Raw genomic sequence first — 26551 nt, 5'->3', positions numbered from 1 at the left:
TAGTAGATGGCTTTGACTATACTGAGGAAAGTTCCTTCAACTCCCATTTTGTTGAGCTTTTTTTTTTTAAAAAATCATGAACAGGTTCTGGATCTTGCCAAATGCTTTTTCTATATCTATTGACATGATTATATAGGTTTGCTTTTTCTTTTATTGATATGATATATTATATTGATTGACTTGTGAATGTTATTAAACAGTCCTTGCATCCCCAAGATGAATCCTACTTGGTCATGGACACCAGAAACAGGGATAAAATATAAGAACTCAACTATGTAAACAGAAGGTGACAAAAGTCCAGAGAGATCCCCAAATACATCATATCCTTTTAAGCCACCAGGAGTTCAGAACTATAAAAGCAATGCTTAATTATGTAAAAGACCTTCGAAAAGGGCTCGAGTGATAGCACAGCGGGCAGGGCATTTGTCTTGCATGTGGCCGACCTGGGTTCGAATCCCAGCATCCCATATGGTCCCCTGATCACCACTAGGAGTAATTCCTGAGTGCATGAGCCAGGAGTAACCCCTGTGTATTGCCGGGGAAGTAAGAAGAGGCATAAAGGAGGTCACAGGGAGAGAGATTAGGGGCTCTGGGTACATTGGTAATATAGGAGTGTGGCATATGAATATATCTAAACAACAGAGTCAACAATGCTATAACCATGAGACCTAAACCACAATAAGAAAACTTAGAAATGTACCTGTCAGGGAAGCATGTAGGGCAGAAGGGAACCTGATGACATTGGTGGAGGGAAGTGAACACTGGTTATAGGATTGGTGTTAGGACACTGTATGCCTAAAACTCACTCTACTATGAATAACTTTGTAAATCATGGTGACTTAGTAATAAAATATAAATGAATAAATAAAATAAATTTAAAAGCAATAAAAGATATTAAAGATCACAAGTCTCAACAAGTCTAAATAGAGTCGATAACTAAAAATAAAAACACTGACCTTGGAGATATAGTACATAAGCCAATCAAAAGAACAAAATAGAGACAGAGAAAAAATTGAGAGAATATAATAATGTGGACCATATTAGTAGGAACAACTTCAGAGTCATAGGAATTCCAAAATCTTGTTGAAGATATACTAGGTGAAAATATCCCCAATTTAAAGAGGGAGACTGGAGCACAAGAGATACAAAGAGTGCTAATCAATGTAAACACAAACAGAAATTTAGTGGGGATTTCTCTGAATCCATACAATCCTTTTAGGTGAGAGGGTCATTTGGACAATGGTAGTTCTTACAGTCAATGAACATGGCATATTTTTACATTTCTTGGCGTCCTCTTTTATTTGATTCATTATTGATTTATAGTTTTCCATGTTTAAGTCCTTCACGTCCTTTATTAAACTGATTCCTAGGTATATGTTTCTGGGCACCAAAATGATGTCACTGGCAAAAACAACAAAAAAGTAAATAGGGGTTGGAGAACTAGCACAGCAGACATGACATATGCCTTGAATGTGACATACTCCAGACAATCCCCAGTACCCCATATGGTCTCCAGAGCACTGTCCGGCCTGAAGTCTCAGCACAGAGCCAGGATTACATGAGCACCACCAGGTACTACCCCAAAACAAAAACCAAAGAAAAAGGTAAATGAATAAATGGTATTATTTTAAAAAGTTTATGCATTGCAAAGAAACTCAGAGAAATAAATAACGAGATAATCTACTAAATGGGATAAATATCAGATAATGAGCTACATCCAAAATATATAAAGCACTCACAAAACTCAACAACATTAATAAAAAAAAAACAAGAAGAGATGGATACTTCCCTGAAGAAGCCATATGGAGGAACTGTAGGCATATGAAAAAGTGGTTACCTTCACTTACTCTTAGGGAAATGCAAATCAAAACAACAACGAGATATTACTTTATACCAGAGAACATGGCATATATCAAAAAGATTAGCAGCATGTTGGCAGGGATGTAGTGAAATAAAACCCCCACTCACAGTTGGTAGGAATATCTTTGGGCCTCTATGAAAATGGTATTGAAATCTCTCGAAAAGTAAGAATAGAAATCCCATTGGAGCCAGTGATTTCAATTCCTGGCATTTACCACCAAAACACACAACCCTAAGTTTCCTATAGAACTTACCACAAGAGCTAGGATATGAAAACAACTGAAATATTCAAGAAGACATGAACAGATAAGTAAGTTATCATATAAATACAATGGATTATTACCCAGGTATAAAAAAAATGAAATCATGCACTCTGTTGCAACATGAACAGAATTGGAAGGTATCATGTTAAGTGAAATAAGACAGAGGGGAAAGAACAATTACTGGTTGGTCCCACTCATGTGTGAATTATAGAGACAATGTACAAGGGGATCGATAGCATCCAAGATCAACAAAACAACTGATTCTGGAACAAAAAGGAGAGTGGTGAGGGGGCTTGAAGACCAGACTGAAGGTCACATAGCGGTAGAGAGTTTAATGGTACTTTGCTTTACGTGGGCTATGGTAAGTTTGTATATCAGTGCCATATACTTGGACAGTATCTTAACCATCTTACATAAATTAAAATAGAATTAAAAAAATTGAGTTTAAAATGTGCCCTCTGGGACAAAACAGATAGAACTTGATGGGATTACAATCAATACAGTAATGACGCAATGAAAGACAATTAACAAATATCTTAACCCATACATAGACTAGAAATAGTTAAAGGAAATAAACTGACAAAAAAACTAAAATTTATTGCTATACTTAATGAAAACCATGCTAGTTTGATAAAACGGGAACCTAAAGTTAAACTATTATGATGAATATTGTACACATATAACAGGTGTGAAGATATGTCTTAAATATCATATCATAAACCAATTAAAAAAAAGAATAAAAAATAGAAACAAAGAAATGAAATTCTATGAAAGTAGGTTTCTAATAAGCTTTAGAAAAATTATAAAAAGAATTATTAAGTCAAATTCTCTCACTGAAGTATTTACAATGGCATCACTGGAGATTTAGTTATAGAAATACTTGTAGACAAGGTATGAAAAGGTCTGAAAAAGTATGAAATGACTTACTATATGAATATTCATAGAGAACAAATGTTATGACTATATAATATAAACATTTTTACATAAAAATATTTACACTTTTACAAATTTATATTATCTGAATAACTTTAAAAATACAGAAAATTATAAGCACTATACTGACAACTGTGAAAACTGCCATTTTAGTTAATAAATACATATAAAGGACAGAAAAATGAACTGTATTGTGCTTACAAGTGCCTTTCATGCATGTCATTGTTGAAGAACATAACTCAATGATCCGAACAGCAGAAGCTCCTGGTTCCTCTGATGGTACTGTCAAAATGGAAATCTAAAAACCAAAAATAAAATCAGAGTGTTTGATCTCATTTTCATTCTTCTATAATTAGATTGCAGTTAACTTTCAAGACAAATCTTTTATACTCTGGTGTAAAAAATAGCTAAGGATTTTATTATTTAAGAGACTTTAAAACATACATATGTGTGCTGAGGTATAATTTCTCAATACTTTCTCAATACTGTAACAGGCTGTGATCAATTAATTGTAAACACCACTGCACTCGGACCATACCTGGCTGTGCTCAGGGCTCACTCCTGACTCTGCTTTTGGTTGGGCTTGGGTATATACGATGTGCCAGGGATTGGACAGCTTCGCCTCATTTGAGGCAAGTACCTTACCCACTGGTACTATGTCTCTGATCCCTAAGAGAAAATATTAGATCTAGTATGTTACCTTTCTCCGCCGCTCTTGGAGAGCCCAGCAAGCTACCGTGAGTATCTTGCCCACACGGCAGAGCCTGGCAAGCTACCCGTGGTGTATTCAATATGCCAAAAACAGTAACAAGTCTCAACATGGAGATGTTATTAGTGCCCGCTCAAGCAAATCAATGAGCAACAGGATGATAGTGATATTTAAAAAATACAATATTTGTCATTTCCATCTGTCATCCTGTAGCACAGTTGTTCTGTCCCATTGTTCATCAGTTATAAAGATTTAAAATTAAAAAGTGCTACAAATTTCAAAGATACTATAGTATCCATACAGCACTGATGATAAACTACTTGGCTTCATATTTCAAGGACTCTAAATGAATATCAGGCTATGTTCCTCTGTGGAACCTAAACTTACACTATTAGTTCACAATCTAGTTTGCAATCTCTCATTCGTGAATACTTGCCAAAATGAAAAACTCCATTTGTACTTTTCTCTGTAAGCAAGATGCTTATATTTTGACTGGGGATATCATATTGATAACCCAGAGATAATGTCTACACTAAATTATTTTAAAAATATTTTGATAATATGACTGCCTTCTAATCATATTACTTAAATGTGCTTTGGCTAAAGACAGCTCAAAAATAATACTCTCCATATTCCTCATAATCCACTTGAGTTCCCTATGACAGACTGCCATAAGATCAAGTAATTTCATTTTTAATCTTTACCTGAAGAAACAGAAAACACTAATTCAAAAAGATACGTGCACCTTATGTTGAATGAAACACTATTTAGAATTTTAGATATTAAAATAACCAAAGTGCCTTCATTCTGCAGATGAATGAAAAAAGATGCAATACTATATATGCACAGAGGACTACTTATTACTCATATGCAAAATAGCGAAAAGTCAATAAAAGCCCAAACCTTTGCCAGCTGTAAAAAAAATGGAAGGAGACTGAGTGTTTTATTCTAAGTGAAGTAAGTAGTCAGAAAGTCAGAAAGAAAAAGATAATACCACATGCTTCTATAAAGAAACAAAAGCATATACATATATACATACATATTATACATACATAAACTATTAGAGTACAATAAAAGAAGTGTGCTTACTATGGGGAAAGGGATTAGAGGGTATGTGGAATTAAGATGTCAACTGGATGGTGGTGAACAGAAACAATACTTTTGGCATGTTGCAGTATATACATGTGTGGAGACATGAAGCTATACTTCTGAAATTTATACAATGCTTTAGTCAACAATATCTCAAGTTAGATCAAATAAATACATTGTTGGTCCTGAACAATAGTACAGAGGGTAGTGAGTTTGCCATAAGCACAGGCTGGCCAGGGTTTGATCCCAACAACCATTAAGGTCTCCCAAGCACTGCCAGGAGCGATTGACCCTTGTCCATGCAGCTTGGAACAAGCCCAGAGAAATGCCAAGTGTGACCCAATAACAAACAAGAAAACAGAACAAACAAAAACCAGCCAACCAAACAGGATACAGAGGTAGAAGAAAGAAGCTATCATGGAGACAGAGAGTGAGAGAGTGAGAGAGATAGACAGATTCATATAACGCTGTTAGTCAACAATATCTCAATGTGTGTGTTATATATTGGATATTACTTCTCTAATGGCTGATATGTAAATATTACTGAATAAACGTAATCTCCATCAAAATTCCAATAAAATTCTTCAAGGACTTAAAACAGAATCTACTAATTTTTTTACAGAAAAAAGGTCCGAGTTCATTTTTTCATAAGTAGTTGCCCAGTTTTCCCAGCACTGTTTGTTGAAGAGGCTTTCCTTGCTCCACTTCATACCTCTTGCTCCCTTATCAAATATTAAATGTTCATATATTTGAGGGTCTGTGTCAGACTATTCAATTGGTCTGCAGGTCTGTTTTTGTTCCAATACCATGCTGTTTTAATTACTACTGCGTTGAAGGACCGTTTGAAGTTGGAGAAGGTGATGCCTCCCATCTTCTTTTTCCCAAAGATTGCCTTAGGTATTCATGGGGTTTATTGTTCCATATGAATTTCAGGAATATTTGGTCTATTTCTTTGAAAAAAGTCATGGGTGACCTTATAGGGAGTGCACTGAATCTGTAAAATGCTTTGGGGGAGTATTGCCATTTTTACAATCAGATCAAAATGAATTAATTAAAGATCTCAATATCAGGCCTGACTCCATAAAGTACATAAAAGAAAACATAGGCAAACCCTCTATGACATTGAAGCTCAGGCATCTTCAAAGATGAAACACCACTGACCAAGCAAGTGGATGCAAAGATAAAGAATCCGAGCTACATGAAACTAACAAGCTTCTGCACCTCAAAAAAAATGGTGTCTAAGATACAAAGACAGCCCACAGAATGGGAAAAAATTTTATCCAATACCATATGATGAAGGGTTAATATCAAAGTTATAAAGGACACTGGTAGAACTTCACAAGAAAAACACCCAACCCATCAAAAATTGGAGAGAGGAATTTAACAGAAACTTCATCAAGAAAGAGATTTGAATGGCCAAAAGGCGCATAAAAAATGCTCTACAACTTCTTACAGCAATGCACTGGGACTGTGAGCTGGGCTATGTAATTTCTGGCAGAATTTTCCCTGGACTTTATACAGAAATCCAAAACTGCGCGGATGCGACAGCGGACTTAACATATATAATTGTCAGCAATGTGAAACGGTTCCTTTTGAACAGGTCTGACTTGGGGGGGAAACTCCAAATAATAACAGTAAGTTTTTGTTGAAATATTGAAGGTTTTTAATGTAACAGCCACCTCTCTGGACTGTGAACTAAGCAAAAGCCCCACGCTGGCCGACGCGGTGTGGCGTACACCATACTATGAGGCACGGGAAGGGGGATGAGGGGGAAAAAGAAAAAAAAAGGGAAAAGGAAAAAGGAAAAAAAAAGAGAGAGAGAGAGTTATGTACTTGTAGCAGTGGGGCTACATATCTCTTCATTTCCAGTAATGAAAAACTAATTATCAAATGTAGTAGGTCTGTCTCTCTTGGGTGGAAACTCCAACAACTATAGTGAGTTTTGTGTTGAATTATGGAATGTAATCAAGGTAAAGAAAAAATGAAGTGAAATTCATTAGTTATACAGTAGGGGGTAGGGGGTGGGGGCGGGGGGTATACTGGGGTTTTTGGTGGTGGAATATGGGCACTGGTGAATGGATGGGTGTTTGAATATTGTATAACTGACATATAAACCTGAGAACTTTGTAACTTTCCACATGGTGATTTAATAAAAAGTTAAAAAAAATGCTCTACATCACTAATCACCAGGGAGATGCAAATCAAAACAATAAGATATCATCTTACATCACAGAGATTGGCACATATCAAAAAGAACTAGAACAACCAGTGCTGGCGTGGATGTGGGGAGTAAGGGACTCTCTTTAATTGCTGGTGGGAATGTTGACTGGTCCATTCTTTCTGGAAAACAATAGGGGCATTCCTCAAAAAACTAGAAATTGAGCTTCCATACGACTCAACTATACCGTTTCTGGAAATAAACCCGGGAGAGGGGCAAAAACACACAGCAGAAATACCATCTGAGCTTCTATGTTCATTGCAACACTATTCACAATAGCCAGAAGCTGGAAACAATCCGAGTGTCCAAAAAGAGATGACTAGATAAAGAAACTATCATAAGTCTACTCAATGGAATACTATGCAGCTGTTAGAAAGCATGAAGTCATGAAATCTGCTTATAAATGGATTGACATAAAGAGTATAATGCTGAGTAAAATGAGTCAGAAGGAGAGGGACAGGTATAAAATGACTGCATTTATTTGTGGTATAGAAATATAAAGTGTGAGACAAATATCCAAGGGTAAACAGGGGACAGGACAGGTCAATGGTTGGAAGCTTGCCACAAGAATGTGGTGGGGGAGAAGTACATAGGTAAAGGGATATACCAGATAACCTTGCATTATCTGTATTTGCAAAGCATAAGACCCAAAAGGAAAGAGAGAGGGAGGAAAGAGAGAGTGAGGGGAAAAAGTGGAGAGAGAGAGAGAGAGAGAGAGAGAGAGAGAGAGAGAGAGAGAGAGAGAGAGAGAGAGAGAGAGAGAGAGAAGTGCCTGCCATAGTAGCAGGCGGTGGGAGGGGGGGGAGTAGGGGAAACTGGGACCATTGGTGGTAAAAGTACACTGGTGAATGGATGGGTGCGGGACCATTATATAACTGAAATAGATCTTGAACAACTTTGTAAATGTGTGTATCACTGTGATTCAATTAAAAATTTAAAAAATGGGAAAATTTTAAATAAAACAAAAAACAAAATGTGTATGGAATCATAAAACTTGTCAAATAGTGAAATCAATTCTAAGAAAAGAACATGGGAGGTACAGCATTCCCCGATTTTTTTTTTTTTTGGTTCTGGGGCTACACCCAGTGGTGCTCAAGGTTTACTCTTGTTGTGTGCTCAGGGATTACTCCTGGCATAGCTCAGGGCACCATGATATGATGCTAAGAATAAAACCCAGGTTGTCCATGTGCATAGCAAGTGACTTACTGTCTGCACTCTCTCTCTGGCCCTTGTATTCCCTGATTTTTAATCACACCATCAAGCTATAGTAATCAAAACAGTTTGGTGGTGTAATAAAAACAGACTCTTAGACCAATGGATTAAAACTGAGAATACAGAGAGAACTCTACATATATATAGATAATTAAGTGATGTCAAAGAAGCTGAGTACAGAGCTGAACCAAGAAAACCTCTCCAACAAATGATGTTGGCAAAATGGATAGTCATATGCCCAAGAAAACAACACAATTCCTCACTATCTCACACCATACAGAAGAGTTAATCTAATAAGGATTAAAGACCCTGAAAGCGTTCCATACACATATAATCCTCCAAGCACATCAGAAGTAAGCCCTAAGCACAATCAGATGTGGTCCCTAAACTAAAAGCCAAACCTTAAACCATAAATTACACTGAAGAAAACACAGGCAAAACTCTCCAATATACAGATTTTAGAGTTTTCTCTAATGATTCAATTCCATTGGCAAAATAAAAAAAAAAGAGTCGGAACACCATCAAACTTAAGGTTTTGCATGGCAAAATAAAATATGCCCTTAAAAATGCATTAAGTGTAGTTGTACATATAAGTTACTAATGCATTCACTAACATTAATTTATACATATCACCAAGTAGATTAAATTAGCAGTACATTCTACAAATATAGGGGTGAACTAACCTGTTGATCAGAATCTGCTTTAAGTACAGATCTATCTGTAATCAGGATTGCCCTGGAGATCTGCCTGTAATGCACAAAACAAGTCAGAAATTCAGATTTCATGAACAAGTTTCAATTATGATTTACACAACAAGCAGAAGACATTTTTCAAATACTTAAGTTAGAAGTGCCCCCCAAAACTAAAGTCTCTACTAACTTAAATGTTTCTTGGCTTGTGAATGAAAATTTGTGACCTGCAAACAAACCCCAGGTGAGGCAAAGGGCTCAAAATTAGACCAGGATTCCCCCCAAACAAGACCTATAAGGGAACAATGATATATTGAAAATATCTTTGGTTTTGCAAATGTTTGCTCCTTATTTGAAGGCTGTGGTTATGGAGAAGTGTCAATGTACTCACAAAGATCAACTTTCCTAAATTTCACCTTCACGTGGACAGTAGATACAGGAATGTCTTACCTGTATTGCACATGTGAGCATGTGTTCTCAGAAAAGTAACTGTCTTCCACAAGGAAATGCTTAGAAATTATTCTCTGACCACACTGATCTATGATTGCTTTACATCTATGAAAACAAAATAAGTATAGCAAAAAAGTTCTATTAATGATCAAAGAACCTAGAACATAAACTGCTATCAATTTTGAATCTAAATCAATTTCTTATAAAATAATTTCATACTTTGGATATTATAATTATACTACATCATATAATACATAGAATACTTGGACTACAGCGATAGCACAGCAGGTAGGGCATTTGCCTTGCACGCAGCCGACCCAGTTTTGATTCCTCCGTCCCTCTTGGAGAGCCCGGCAAGCTACCAAGAGTATCCTGTCCGCATGGCAGAGCCTGGCAAGCTAGCCGTGGCGTATTCGATATGCCAAAAACAGTAACAAGTCTCACAATGGAGACCTTAATGGTGCCCGCTCGAGCAAATTGTTGAACAAGAGGATGACAGTGCTACAGTGTTACTGTACAATATTTTAAATATTTAATATGAATACATAACTCTAAAAATAAGTCAAGTAAAATTTATTTATGAGACATGCAGTTATTAAAAATAAGAAGATGAACATCTAAGATCAATGGTAAGAGGATTTTATCAGAATTTCCTAAAGGTAGATTATTATATATATATAATATACATCTTAACATTATATATAATACATTATATTACATTAATATTTGTTTTGTTTTGTGGCCACTCTTATCAGTGCTTAAGTATCACTCCTTGAGGGCTCAGAAGACCATATGGGGTACCAGGCAACAAACCTGGGTCAGCCTTGTGCATGGAAAGCACCCTACCTACTGACCTATCTCTCTGACCTCAACATTTATGTGATTGTTTTTTACATCTTGACCTTCTTTTTCCTCTACATTTATTACTCTGCATACCTCTTCATACTTCATTCAACCTTATAAAATACTTAACGAGATACATAATATTCATGCCATGATACAGCATTTCCAAAAATATTTAAAAAATGAAAATTTGTCACTACACAGCATTCTTCAATAATGTAAAACACAAGATTCTTCAGTTAATGAACAAATCTACTTATCTGTCATTAAACACTGATCCCTATTCATCCTAGAAGCACTGACAGAAATTTTCTAAATCCAAAATCTATGAATACATAAAATTAAGAGGAAATAATCTGGGTAAAAAATGAGGGAGCTATAATGTTATAAATCCTGAGAGGCATTTATATAAAACCAACTTAACCTCTCTCAAAACTTAGTTTTGGAGTACTAGAGACTCAGAAACTTCACTGTATGTGAATTTTATATAAAATTTAAAAACTGTGAACTGCAGTTAAATTGCAGTTAATGCCAATATGGAACTGAAGGGAAATATATTGATATCTGGAATTTATAATGAAATATCTTTAAACGGTGAATTATTGAAAATTTCACCCTTAATTACTTTCAAATTTCGTATAGATATTAATCTTTCATCTTAAAATGTTGGAATAAAATGGAGTGAAGTGTTATTAGTATAAATCCTGAATTCTAAGGCTTTGCAAAAAGCTCTTATTTTTTAATTTTTATTTTTTTCTTTTTGGGTCACACCCAACGATGCACAGGGATCACTCCTGCTCTGCACTCAGGAAATACCCCTGGCGGTGCTCAGGGGACCATATGGGATGCTGGGAATCGAACCCGGGTCAGCCGTGTGCAAGGCAAACGCCCTACCTGCTGTGCTATCGCTCTAGCCCCAAGAGCTCTTATTTAAATCAACCACAAAATTAATCCAGACCCTCCAGCTTTTGTAGGGATGGCATTATTTCGTAGACTTCCAAACAGTAAAGAGCTGCTTTGTGGTAGCTATACCTTTTGTCACAGTAGATACTGGTTTCAGAGGTTATTATTAGAAAAAATTTCTGGGAATCAGTCTAAAGCAATGTACAGGAACAAAGGGATCAGTAAATTCAATTATGTAAAGATAAAATACCAATAAATATGCCAATCTATGGTGAGACTTCTGGATCCAAGTTATTTTTAAACGAGGAGGAGAAGGAGAAGAAAGCAAATCAGAATCACACCTGGGGGACCTTTTCAAAGTACAAGTACCCCTGGAGATTCTGATAAGCTCCCAAATCCCAAGGAATAATCACTGCCACTGTCACCATAACTGTTGTATCTTTAAACTGTATTAAGTGAAGGAAATGCAAATCCTGAGGGTATGGCTCATTGGTAGAGTATATGCCTCTCATGTGTGAGGCCCTGGTTTCCATCCCTAGCACCACAAAAAGAAAAAAAATAAGATCTAGCACAGAAAAAATATTGATTTCTGCAGAAATTGAAATCATGGTCACATATGCCCACTGAATGTAGTAGATGATAATAATACAACTCACCTGATATCACTCTGAAATATTAAGGCTTTAGGCTTAAGCAAAGTCATTCAAAACAAGATACATTTAAACAAGTGATAAGATTTGTTTTCTCATTAGATACTTGACTTATTGGGTCTAATTGGCAGAATAATTAGTAAAGGAATACTGATTTGGAACCTACACTGAGACATCACATAAATATTAATAAAAAGATGAGATGACATTTGAGTAATGAAAAACAGCATAACAAAACAGTGCTGCCAGAAATATACACTTTCCTACCACACCCACATGAACATAGGGCAACCAGTAAAGATTAATAGTGTTTAAATTTAGCTGAAGGCCAATCTGGGTTTCATATGAATAGTATACTGAGGAGAAATTGACAGGATTCCCCAATTACAGTAATAAAATGATCAAGGTGATCCTAAGAAACATTGAAGGTAGAAAGAACATTTTTAGAGCTGAGTTTTTTAAATCAACAAATCACAACAATGACTAAGTTCTTGGTTCAATGACATGAAAACATAAATAGAAAAACAATAATGAAGAAAACACTCAGTAAAATAAAAACTCTATGTACATTTTTGCCTAGTAGAGAAATAACATTAAAACATACAGTTGATCTTACAATTTTCAAAATATCTCAACTAATTTTATAGCAAAAGGCATTAATGACATGTGATCTAATTAAAAAGAAAATATATTAAGGAAATTAGAAGGTTTCCAATCACTGAAGGAAATAAAATAATTCTCCTAATTATGCCCTTTCCCTAGCTTTCACCGGAACCTAGCTACAGCCATGCTGGAGGCCCCTCTCCACACGTTCAGACAGGCCTCATGCATGAAGGTACCGGCAGAGGAACCCAGGTGTATGTAATCCCATCAACAGCGAACATCCAGAGAGAGACTTAAAAGCAAGCTCTTTAGCCTTCTTCTCCCTCTGGGAGAAACTGGCAAGCTTCTGAGAGTTTCCTGCCCACATGGGACAGCCTTGCAAGCTTCCCATGGTGTATTCATATGCAAAATCCAGTAACAAGCTGGATCTCATTCCCTTGACCCTGAAGAGCCCCCAGTGCAACATCCTTAGGAGGGCCGAGTGGAGATGGGCTTCTAAGATCTCAGGGAAAGGACGAAATGAGATGTTACTGAGCTTGTCCGAGAAATCAGTGATTAACGGGATTTCATGATTTTGTGATTCGTGATGCCCATTCAAATTTTCTTAAAAACAGTTTAAATGTCATCTTCTGGTTGCATAGAAGGTAGTAAAGCAAGTAGGGCACTTGCATTGCATGTGGCTGACTCAGGTCCGATATGTGGCACCTCATTTGGTCCCACAAGCCCATGGGAGTGGTCTCTAAGCATAGAGCCCTAAGCCCTAAGCACAGCTGGATATGGTCCCCAAATAAATAAGCTCATTTCCCTCCCCAAACAAAAACAAATGTCATCTCTTGAATGAAACCATTACAAAACGTTTCACTCATTCATTTGGGGGGATAAAATTCAACTCCAATAATTAAAATTAGAATTAACTGATAACTATAATTCTAAATTCTCTAAGCAATCATAAGCTTTGCATCTATACTTATAATTTCCTATTTATTTCTGCATAGATTCTAAAACCCTTTTCAACCTAATGTGCCTCAAACTTATCTCATCATGAGTCCCCACTAGCTTCTCCCCTTGAAATCTCTATCTCAAGTAATAATATGACCAAAAGTTATAGGATTTTCATAGTTCAAAATTTCTCTTCCCACATCTAATCTATTACTCAGTTTTGAGTCTACTTTATAAAGATTTCTTGAAAGCAGCCTCTGCACTCTATCTCCACTGACACAAACTTAACACTCTTTTATTTCTAGTAAAACAATGGACTGCTAACAAATTGACAGCTCATTTGTTCATGAATGATGGCTTAATAACCATGCAAGACTATCCTGTATGTTCAGTGTCCTCAATATAATGGAGATTTAGATAAGGCAATTATCTGAATTCCAGGGATAAGGTATGTGGAAAGGATATCAGGAGAGTGCTAAGAAGAGATATCTAACTCCTCTTATTGGGTATCTGATAATATTTTTCATATGAATTAATTCATTTACTGCCTTTAAATGACGAAAACCCAGTTAACAAATGAGATCATCTGAAGTAGAAGGGCTGCAGCATTTGCAGTAGTACAGAAACAAGAAGAGAAGGTGAAGTACAGGGACCATAAGTGCTGACAATAAAATGGAAAAAGGATGAGACATGGGTTTACAGAACCTCAAGAGGAAGACGGAGACCAGCTCCCAGTTTCATATGTAATGTAAAACGGTCTAGAACTTTATTCTGAAGTGATAGAAAGGAAGTCATTCATGCTTTATAAATAGGGAAGTATAAAACCAGACCTGCATACTGAACAGCTTTCAATGTATAATTATGTCATTAATTTATTTGCTTAGTCTTTAGTGTCCCTCTGTGGACTCAAAGTTCCACAAGAGCAAAGACAAAATTGTATTCTTAGCTGTATTCCCAATGTCTGGCAAACAACAAATAATAATTGTTGCAAGGGGAAGTGGAAGAATGAATGAATGATGGAAATATTCTGTGGCTGTAACAAAGACAAAAGCAAAGATTCAGGATCTCAGATATAGGTAGTTATATTGTATATATTATCAAGGAGATGACCAGTACTTGAAAATATATATATATATATATATATATATATATATATATATATAACTGGAAGTATCATCCTAATTAAAGAAGTCAGAAGGAGAAAGGCAAATAGTGGATGACTTCACTCACACAGGGGCTATAGAGAAACAAAGCAAGGCAAAAGACAAAACCAAATGAAACCTAAACCCTTGGACACAGACCACAGACTGAAGTTACCAGGAGGGGAGGAAGGGAGGACATTAATTAGGGAGAAGGTCTAATGAAATGAGATAGATGGTTATTAGTGCTTTTGGTGGTCATACATTATGATTGCATATATTTTGAAGAGGTATGAAACCATACCCTGAAAACATACACAGTCTTGTATACAAATTTTACCTAAAGCAAGGAAAAATATTGTATAATGAAATAAACAATCTAAATTTATACTGTAAAGCTTTCAGTTCAATAAATTGTGGTGTGATCTGAAAAGTACTCTTTCTTTACATAACCATAAAAACAAGTCATACAATATTGGTCAAATGATACTGAAAAGCAAAGAAAAAAGAACTTTATCCAATAGAGCCACTTAGGTGCAAAACCTAGAAACAGAAAAATAATATTTAGTGATTTCAGACAAGAGTATCTTAGGAACTAAGCAGTAAACACCAGGAAAGATAATGAAATATAAAAACAGTATAAAAGCATGGTTTTCAAAAAAAACTTGAATATATTTATTTTTATCCTAATCCAGCACTTAAGTTTGATACAACTATAAAATAATATATCCTGTAATAATAAGGGAGCATAGTTTATAACAACAAATGACCTAAAAACTTATTAAAGATTTTCCTCCTGGAGTGACATGCATTATAAGCTGAGATTTATCTCATTTTTTTTATGTGATTTCCATTTATAAAATATGCAGTAACAGAGAGTTTTGATGTGATCTGATGAAAATTAATTAGAGGAAGTAAGGCCACAAGAAAACTAACATTACTCATCACCCATCTCTAGTAAATGAAATCATTTATCTTCCAAGCACAAAATAGCAGCTATCATCATATTGCATAAAAATTAATTTAGTTTCTATATTCTAAACTCAATCTCTTTTTCCTAGATGTCCTAAATAGAAGTTAATTTTACTCAAGGTTAATAAGTTATAATACCAAAAAGAATTACTTTTCAAAACTTGATTTTAATTTGTCTGACCTGTTGTGTGGGATATAAAATATAGGAAAGTTATATCATCCTTACTTTCTTGATTCTCTGTCCACAACAAGGCACTGAACAGAATGGCGAAGACAATAGATTCCACCAAACACAGCACACATCCTAGAAGAAAACAAAAAAAATAAGAATTAGAATTCTTGTACTGAAAATTAAGGCAACATTATTCTACACTATGCAGCTTATATTTGAAAGTCAGTCTTATAGGAAAAAGGTATATTCATGACTTATTTTCTTTCTCATGATATTGAGAGGGAGAGAAGGGAAATGGTACTCTGGTGATGAGTGTGGTGGCAGAATTATGTTCATGAGAAACCTTTAATAATAGTATTGCAAGCCAAAATTAAGTAACATTTTTATACAAGAATCTCTCAAAAGGTAAGTGACATTTTGATACTGCTGAGGTACTACTTGCACTACTAATAATGCAATCTGAAAGATTAGAATTGTGATTAAGCAAAAAATATGAACAGGCCAACTTATCCTCCCTAAACTATTGTTTACTAAACCTAAGGTCCACAGGCTACAAACAGCTTCAAATGGTGATTTATGAGGACCACTCCCACCCCAACTGAAAGAAATAACCATAGTCTTTTTTTGGGGGGGAATGTGATAGTATTTTATTACTGCAGTTTTAAAGTCAGTTTCAAAATATTTTTAAATACATACAAAAGTAATGAAAAGTATATGGTGATATGCCTTTGGGAAACGTAAGGCACAGGTAAGTTGTGACAGCTTAATACTAACAATATTGGTATTATCATTCTGCAGTTATGAGTACATTTCATAATAAAAGAGGTCACTGTCACTCTTATCCCGTTGCTCATCGAGTTGCTCGAGCGGACACCAGTAACATCTCATTGTGAGACTTACTGTTACTGTTTTTGGCATATAGAATACACCACAGGTATTTGTCAGGCTCTCCGAGAGGGGCGGAGGAATCAAACACGGGTTGGCCACGAGCAAGGCGAATGCCCTACCTCTGTGCTATCGCTCCAGCCCATTCACTATCTAGTATGCAAAACAATATTAACAAACTCTTAGTTCGAATGTAAGAGTCTCCTTGTCGTTGTAGGTGTGCTACCTAGCCGATGGTTAGGACAAAGTATATATTCCCTTGAGTATATAGGTGCCTTCCTAAACTGACTGAGGCACACATATTATTTAATTAAACTAACTCACAAAATGAGAAAATGATTTAAAGTAATACTTGCAAAGAAATCAGGATTTATAAATATTAATCAAAATAAGAAAATGGCAAAGCCTGATCCCTATATTATTCTGCCAATCATCATGAAAAATTGTGTTTTTGAAAAGAGATGTTTGAGCTGTTTCTATCACCATGATGCTCATTTCCCCCTCTGGGGTTAGCGGGAGTAACTGACATCTGTGCTGCACAAACTTAATCCCGGCAGTATCTCGGGGTCATACCAGGTGCAACCAGATGTGCTTCTGAGGATCAAACCAGGGTCAGCGCCGTGCAAAAGGATCTTGTCCCCATACTCTCTTTCTAGACCCGCTATTCACTTTTAAATCTTACTTATCAACAGAGTAAACGTGTGCTAAATATATATATGTATATCTATCCATATATATTTATAAATCTATGTGTATAATTAATATATTTATGTGTATATAATACATAGCACATAGCATAATACATTTTGAATAATAGTATTTACAGGAAAAATAACATGAAATAATACATCACTGTACTGTCCTACTGTTTATTGATTGCCCCAGAAGTATTGTCTCTTTTTGACCTTGGAGGCTCAGGTCATAGTTTTTGAATGCTTTTGTAGAAAATAAAATTGATAACATATATTTTATTGTCTAAGTTTTGCATAATACTATAGAGGTCAAGATAAGGCTCACTGTTTAAAAAGCAAAGTTGCTAATTTTCAGAATTATTACAAATTATATTAGTTGCCAAGGGAAGTATCCCCAGGCTGGTTCCCCTGAGTCAGGAGAACCAGTATTGGCACCAAGCCCAGCCTGGAAAGCCCACTGTGTGTTGGGGTGCTCCAGACTGGATTGGGCTAGGCAAACAGGATTTCTTTGAACTTTATGCTTAAAATTTTAAAGTGAATAGATGAAATATTGTTTGCTATCAAACATGAAATAGTATCAAATAATCAAATACTTAGTGCCACAAAAATTTGGCCTGCCAAAACATATTTCACAATACTCTTCTTTGGGAATAGAATAAAAATATACTCAATTATGATTTTGTTGCCAAAAGGAAATTTAAGTGTCTCCTCACTGAAAGTTTTCAACATCTTATACAATGTTTTAATGATTTTTTTAGTAATTTTTGTTTTTTTTTTCTTTTCTATTTGGGTCACACCTGGCGATTCACATATGCACAGGGGTTACTCCTGGCTCCTTCACTCAGGAATTTCTCCTGGCGGTGCTTGGGGGGACCACGTGGGATGCTGGGAATCGAACCCAGGTCAGCCTTGTACAAGGCAAACGCTCTACCTGCTGTACTATTGCTCCAGTCCCCCCTTTTATTTTGATATATTAGGATTAAACTCAGTGCCTCTTACATATAGAGACACTCTACTAATGAGCCACATTCCTGGCTGTCTAATGTGCTTTAAAATCTTTCAAGTACAGAATTTCAGTAGTTTTTACCTGTTTTGTTAAAAATAGGAACATGTCAGAAGTTTAATAATTTAGTATAATTGATATGTGGCATTCGGAAAGGTTGTTTAATATATACATGTATTAGATATGTAAATATATATGTATATTAAAACATGTCTAGTATATATGAAACAACCCTTCCTAATACCACATAAAAGTAATTGTGGGGCTGGAGCTATAGCATAGCGGGTAGGGCGTTTGCCTTGCACTCGGCCAACCCAGGTTCAAATCCCAGCATCCCATATGGTCCCCCTCCCACGGCTGGGGGACCGTGGGAGACCCCACTGACGGGTCGGTGTGGGACCCAGAGTCCCTGCAGCGAGGGAGGGGGTCAATTACTCCTGTGCATAACCGGGTGTGACCCAAAAAGAAAAAAAAAAAGAGGTAATTGTGCTTATTTTCTTAGTATGCATTATAAACATTAAATTTAAGGAAAAAAGTGGAAATACATTTCAAGTTAAAGAAAAACAATCTTGGGGCTGGAGCGATAGCACAGCGGGTAGGGCGTTTGCCTTGCACGCGGCCGAACTGGGTTCGATTCCCAGCATCCCATATGGTCCCCTGAGCACCGCCAGGGGTAATTCCTGAGTGCAGAGCCAGGAGTAACCCCTGTGCATCGCCGGGTGTGACCCAAAAAGTAAAAAAAAAAAAAAAAAAAAAAGAAAAACAATCTTCTTATTGAGATTTATGAATGCCAATAGTATCTCATAATTACTTTTCTAAGAAACCATATTTGCTAATTCTGACCACAAAATAGCTTAGAAAAACTAGTAGCAGTGAATCTGACAATTACAGAAATTACAGTATCTCAAAAAACTATTCTAGGGCTCCTTGAAGAAATCATTAATTCAAGATTTTGGCCAGGAACTACCAAAAAATGAGCATGGTGCATACTTTTTCTGCAAGAAACATTATGAAGGATTACTTTCTGGACTAGTACCAAAAGGACATCAAAGCAATCGAAAGGTGGTATGGTGCCACCAGCAGGTCAACCCACCAGCAGGACAAGTGCATTAGCAGCCTGATGGTGCCTTCAGGCTTCCTGATACCCCCAAATTGCCCACTGTGCCTTCGGCTGGACCCAACAACTTGGGGCCAAGTTTACCAAAAAATTAAATGGCCAAATTTAGGTACATGGGAGCTCAACCACAAACCACCCCCAGCTCAGCTATACAAGCTCATTAATTTGCTTTATTCAGAGACCCATAAATAAATATTTAAAGAGATCAAAAGCCACCGTTAGCACATGGCTGAACACACTGGGGTCAATCGGAAGAGGGCAGGTTGGCCTGGTGCCCACCCAATCAGAGCCCCCAGCAGTCAGTCACTTGCTTCCACAATCCAAAATCACTGCCATATCCCTAGCCTGACTCCACTGTCTCAGGACGGATCTCACCAAGATATAATCTACTGAAAATTTGGGTGTGAGGGTTTTACGACTAATCTCCAGGCTTTCTTGAAGTTGGGATGGGCTCCCTCCCCACACTTCCCAATACTCCTGGAAGCACTGGCAGTCACCCCACGAACCAACTCCAGCACCACCATATAAGCTCTACTACTGGCCTTGCTTGAGAGACCCATAAATAAATCTTGAAAGAGATCAAAACCCACAGTTAATCTCGGACCCGCGCATGGCTGAAAAGACTGGGGTAAATCGGAGGGATGTAGGTTGGCCTGGTGCCCACCCAAGCAAAGCCCCCAGCAGCCACTTGCTTCCACAATCCAAAATCGCTGCCATACCCCCAGCCTGACTCCACCATCTCAGGACAAACCTCACCAAGATATAATCTGCTGAAAATTTGGGTATGCGGGTTTTGTGACTGAAATCTCCAAGCTTTCTCAGGGTTGGGTGGGTTACCATCCCCCACCTCCCTGTACTTCCAGAAGCCTTGGCAGTCACATCCACACCCCAAAACAGCTACCCATTGGAAAGCTACTCCTGACTTACCGTCCTGGTAAAAATACTGATGGCCTGAACAAAAACATAACCTTCTAGTACCGGTATTGCAAACATAATGCACAAAAGTAAAAAAAGAGAGAGAACAAGAAGCAAAGTACCTCCCACAGAGGGAGGCTGTGGGTGGGTGGATGGGATGTTGGGGGATGGTGGTAGGGAAACGGGGGACACCTGTCGTTGGAGAAGTACACTGGTGGAGAGATGGGTGCTGGATCATTGTATGACTGAAACCCAAACCCAGTTATGAACAGCTTTGTAATGGTCTATCTCACAGATATTCGATCTAAAATTTTTAATTAAAAAAAGTAATGTGGAGTTCATGCCCAATTTAATCAGCTTAATCAATGGCTCAATAAATAAATAAAATGGCTCAATAAACTCTTACACTTAAAAAAATTGAAAAATTATGACTAAGAGCAGATCTTGTGACCACAGATAAAGTCTTAAAGAAAAAATACGCTGGGAAGACTCTGAGAGAGAACCTTAGTGATTTCCTTTACCTTAAAAGCAAGCAAAAACAAGTTGAGAATTGAAAATTAGATCAGCAAACTGACAAGTTAATCCTGCAGAAGCTCTAAGGGGTTTGTTTGCCTACCTTCTGAATCTAAGGACTTGGATGTTAATGCCCACATCAGGAAAGGAAAGGACTTACAATCTAAATAAGGCAGGGAATAGAAACTGAGAAACTGTCATAATATCTGGATCCTTAGAGGGCTAAACCTTAGTTAAAGGCTAAAGAAGGAAGGAAACACACTACCAGAGAGAGAAAACAAAAGAAATTATTTATATCTAAAGCCCTGGGTAGTTTCGTTACTTAGAGCCAACTATCTGCCTTCACACAGTCTGGGTCTTGTTTTTAATTATACCAATACTTTAAAAATAAAATATCCAATGTTTATTGCAGCACACATACATATACACCATGGAATACTACACTACTATAAGAAAAGATGACATGGGGGCCAGAGAGATAGTAGTTTAGTGCATAAGGCACTTGCCTTGTACAGGGCCCATCTGGGTTTAAAATCCCTGGCATCCTATATGGTTCCCCAAGCTTGCCAGGAGTGACTCCTAAGTGCAGAGCCAGAATTAAGGCCTGAGCATAGCTGGGTATGATCCAGAAACCCCCCCAAAAAAATGAAGTCATGCAATTTGCTGCTACATGGCGGAAGGTATTAGAGGGTTTCATGCTGAGTGAAATTAGTAAATGGGAGAGCAACAAACGCAGAATGATCACTGTAATATGTAAAAAAGAAACAGTAACAAAAGTAAAAACAAATGGCCAATGGCAATAAACCCTGAGAACTGGCTTACAGAACTGAGTTTACCAAGAGACCAGGGTAGGGAAGGTCGTAGGTATAAGGGGACGTTGAGGTAATGGAAGTGGGATGGTGTTATGCTGGTGGTAGATGTGGTGTTGGAACACAGCACTAGCAGGCCTGAAAGTTTATTACTGAGAGCATTGCAAATCACTGTGTATAAATAAAAGTTGAAAAAAATCATAAAAATGAGTCAAAGCCATTATTACTGCAGTAGACTTGGTGAAAGCAATAGTTAAAATGTTCTATAGGGATATGAACCTCAACTCAGGAAGCAAGCGACTAAGAAAGAGTTCCCCTATAATAATTTTACATATAAATTTGCATAAAAGATGAAGAAACAATTTATCCTGTGAAAATCAAGCAAGACAACAAACAGAATTCGACTTCTCAAAACCTTCATGTGGATAGTGTAACTACCAGATTATAAAATAAGTATGTTCAAAAGGCATGAATTAAACACATAACAACAATGGCAAGGTTCACAAAGATGACCACAGCAAGGTGAAAATTCCTCCTACCAAAATTGTGCATATAATAATCCCTGTAATATGTGAATATATATATACTAAATTTTTTAATTGAACCACAGTGAGATAGACAGTTTCAAAGTTGTTCAGGATTGGATTTTAGTCATACAATGTTCCAACACCTATACTTCTACCAGGGTACATTTTCCATCACCATTATTCCGTTTCCCTCCCCACCGCTGACTCCCACCTTCCTCCATGGCTGGCTCTATTCCTCTTAGTCTGTGAATATATTCCCTTACACAGCAAGTGAAACTTTGCATGTGTGGTGAGATTCTCCTGGATTTTCTCCCGGGTGCAATTTGATTATAAAGGTTATTTTAAAAAGAAAGCAGAAAAATCAAAGTCAGAGGTGTGAAAATTGAAGCAGAGATTGGAATGCTGCCAATACTGAAAAGGATTACATGGCAAGGAATGCAAGCCACTTCTATAAATTGGATAAGACAAGAAACATTTTCCCGTAAACCCCACAAACAAGCATGCAACCATGCCTATCAATTTTAGAGTTCTAACCACTGTGACTAACTATAGTGTAAAAAAATTATTTCATTTTAAGCTACTAAATTTGGGGTAATTTATTACTGGTAGCAATAGGTAATTAACACAAAGATGCACTTGTATATGAAATGTTAAGAGAGAAGTGATATTACATACCAGTGGGGAAAAATAAGCACTGAAATATATAGTTTTTAGATTAATTGGGTAAAAAAAATCTTGTTTACATTATCTTCAAATCAGAAAATTTAGGAGACATTTAAAATTTATTAAAATGTAAAAGCAGGGGCTGGAGCAATAGCACAGCGGGTAGGGCGTTTGCCTTGCATGCGGCTGACCCTGGTTCGATTCCCAGCATCCCATATGGCCCCTGACCACCGCCAGGGGTGATTCCTGAGTGCAGAGCCAGGAGTAACCTCTGTGCATTGCCAGGTGTGACCCAAAAAAAGCAAAAAAAAAAAAAAAGACAAAATGTAAAAGCAAAATTTTATTAAAAATAATGAAAAATGGGGTGCTTGATAATTACATGCATATGGACAGGAAAGTGAAAAGAAAAGCCACTGACTATGGCTGAAAGATAAGAACCAATGTTTTACACAGTTAAAAATATCAGTTTGGATTAAGGACTTGGCAGTATCTATTGAAGTTGGGGATATATTTACACATGTTATAGCACATTTACTGTTAAACACAAATCTTGAAAAAAACTATCCCAGTCATTAAAAATATGACCATAAAAATAGTTGCTGCAAAAAAAAATAGTTGCTGCTGCATGATTTTCCGGCAATAAGCCATACTGTTTAGGAGAAAGCATTCTAACTACCTGGGTTCATACCCTACTTTTTCTATGAACTGTTCCTGTTGTCCTTGAATGAGATGTTTTGTTTCTTTGTATCAAAATTTTCATCTGCAGAATGAGAATAGCAGTTATCTCAAATATGATGATTCTTTGGGGAATTCAATAGATTAAGCTATAAAGAAGTTGCTAAAATAGTATTTCCCTTACATATGACTGACTCTAGGGTAATCTCTGGCACCATATAATCCCCTTATCACTTCCAGGAGCAACCCCCGAGCACAGAACCAGTAGTAACCACAAGCACTTCTGGGTGTGCTGGTGAAACCCAAGTCTAAAAAACTAACAAATTGCACTAATCTGTGGAATATAAAGTAACAGAATAGGAGACTAGCACCCAAGAATAGTAGAGATAAGTACCAGGAGGTTTGCTCCACGGCTTGGAAGCTGGCCTCACATGCTGGAGGAAAAGGCAGCTCAGATGAAGAAGGGAACACCAGGTAAAGTGTGGTTTGAGGACCTGCTGGGGATGGGAGATGCACGCTGAAAGTAGACTATAGATCAAACATGATGGCCACTCAATACCTCTATTGCAAACCACAACACCCAAACGAGAGAGAGAACAAAAGGAAATGCCCTGCCACACAGGTGGGGTAGGGTGGGGGGGATGGGCTGGGGGAGTGGTGGGAGGGATACTGGGATCATTGGTGGTGGAGAATGGGCACTGGTGAAGGGATGGGTACTTGAGCACTGTATGACTGAAACACAAGCACAGAAAGTTGTAAGTCTGTAACTGTACCTCACAGTGATTCACTAATAAAAAATTAAAAAAAAACAAATAAATAAAACTGATATCTAAATTATCATGTAAAGAAGCAACACAATTTAAAATCCATCAGGAGTAGACTAGAAAAAAGAAACTGCGATAGTCAATGTACAATAAATAACTCAATTTGGCCCACAAAGATACGTGGCCTTTGTTCTCAGCTTCTGGGAGCTGATCCGTAACACCCAGAATGCCAAAAGAGGAGGATCTTTGGTTCCTTGCAGGCCTAAGGTCTCCAGACAGTCAAGCAATATGATTTAGGGCAGTGGTCTTCAACCACCAGTAAAAGATGGGTGCCTGCCTGAAGGTACAGAAAGGTTGAAAACCACTCATTTACCAATTTGAATGTTGGTCTGTAGATATAAGACTGAAAAATACTGATTTAAGGTGAAATGGCCATAACACAGACTCTAAAGGGTGGAGATTAGTCATGTCAGGAAGACTAACCATGAATTATATGTGAGTAAGAGGGAATGACATTCTGAGTCATGTCTCATCGCTCAATCTCCAATGATGCTGGAGACTGATGTCAGTTCAGTTGGTAATTAGTCATGCCTAAGTAAAGAAGCACGAATCTTCTGGACACTGAAGATCAGGAAAACTTTTCTGTTTTGTCATATTCCATGCATACCATCACACATCAATGTAAAGAGAATAAAAGTGCACTGACTATATTGAGAGAGGACAAGAAGTTCCACATTTTAATACCCGTTTTCTATCCTGTGAAATTCCCTCCTTGACATGAAATCTATATTCATCCCTGAAAAAAGCACAGCTGTGACAATACCAGCATTAACTGATTTCTGTGCACCTTTTTAGTGAACGACTGAACCTGAAGTAACTGTGTGAATTCCCTATACTTTCAATTAATGTCAGAAATATAGGAAGTTGTGGGGACTGCAACTTCTAGCTGTACAGTTTAATCTTTTGCACTGTAAAAAGGAATATCAGAAGGATTTATGACTGCAAATGAACTTTCTCTTGGTAGCATGGATAAATATCAAAAACATAAAAAGTAAGTACTAATATTAAGTTGGGAAAGATTATATCCAGAGTGATATCATGCATAAAATTTCAAAACTTTATACGCAAAATAATATTATATACCACTGATGGATAAATATGTATGTACACAAAAGACTTTCAAGAGACTTACAAACAAAATTAAGGATAGTAGCTATTTTGTAAAAAAGGAAGGAACGGAAAGTTTCACTGAAGCTTTCAATTCCTTAGTTTCTCTACAAAGTACTTTCAGAGGGCCAGGGAGTTAGTACGGGGGTTAGGGCACATCCATGCGCCCAATCTCAGTTTAATTTCTGGCTCCACACAGCCTCCCAAGCACTGGCAGGATTCCCCCAGTAGTGCTGGAGTGGCCCTATCGGTGGCCAGGAGTGTAGGGCCTACACACTACACCACTGTGCACTAGCATTAAACTGCCAGGAAAGTTGGCTGAACCCCACTGGAAGTGGCCACTGGAGCTCCCTAAGCATCAGCTGGGAAGCCTGCATGTTTTAAACATCCATCTTTAGAGAGAGAGAGACAGAGGAGACAGAGACAGAAATGGGAGAAGGAAAGAGTAAACCACCAATGTGACAAAATGTTATTATCTAAAGAACTGTAATGTTTACAATGATATTTATATTGTTCTCCACACTTTAATATATCTTATAATCAGATTATAATAAAATACAAATTAATGGTTAAAATATATGATGTTTCTAGGTATGGTAAGTCACTGTCATCCCGTTGCTCATCGATTTGTTCGAGCGGGCACCAGTAACATCTCTCATTGAGAGACTTATTGTTACTGTTTTTGGCATATCCAATACGCACGGGTACCTTGCCAGGCTCTGCCGTGCGGGCTTCATACTCTCGGTAACTTGCCGGGCTCTCCTAGAGGGGCGGAGGAATCAAACTCGGGTTGGCCGCATGAAAGGCGAACACCCAACTGCTGTGCTATTTTTATTGTACTTCTGAATTCAATTATTTTAGAAGATATGGCCATGCTACCTATGGTAATGGAGTTGGGCAAAAAGTACTCTGGCTTAGAACAATGAAGAAGAAGTAAATGAAGACTATTTCTTGCTAATAAATTAATAGTATCCCCAAAAGAAAGAAACAAACAAAATTTTCTGAGCTTGAAAACCTAAATTATAGATTATGAATTTTACACAGGAAAACATCTATAAGATATTCACCCATCTTGCTAATCTTGTTCACCAATTATGAAGAGTATTTATGAACTGAACTGATAGATCTTGTACTGTTTGAAACACAACATTTGATAGATTCTATAAAGACTAAGAAT

The 26551-nt window shown here is 37.1% G+C and overlaps 1 protein-coding gene across 1 annotated transcript in view; it reads right to left on the bottom strand.

The window, feature by feature from the left end:
* Nucleotides 1-26551, bottom strand: part of CHM (CHM Rab escort protein) — a 139373-nt gene that overhangs the window by 30472 nt on the left and 82350 nt on the right. Inside the window, exons 9-12 of the mRNA XM_055121783.1 lie at nucleotides 15699-15776; nucleotides 9424-9528; nucleotides 8968-9031; nucleotides 3258-3354 (exon numbers count right to left, since the gene is read on the bottom strand). Coding sequence (XP_054977758.1) covers nucleotides 3258-3354; nucleotides 8968-9031; nucleotides 9424-9528; nucleotides 15699-15776 — 344 coding nt within the window. The remainder of the gene's footprint in view (nucleotides 1-3257; nucleotides 3355-8967; nucleotides 9032-9423; nucleotides 9529-15698; nucleotides 15777-26551) is intronic.

The sequence above is a fragment of the Sorex araneus genome, chromosome X (assembly GCF_027595985.1).
Source record: "Sorex araneus isolate mSorAra2 chromosome X, mSorAra2.pri, whole genome shotgun sequence".
NCBI lineage: Eukaryota > Metazoa > Chordata > Mammalia > Eulipotyphla > Soricidae > Sorex > Sorex araneus.
Note: the sequence above shows the minus strand (reverse complement) of the source record. Positions and strands in the feature narration are given on the sequence as shown.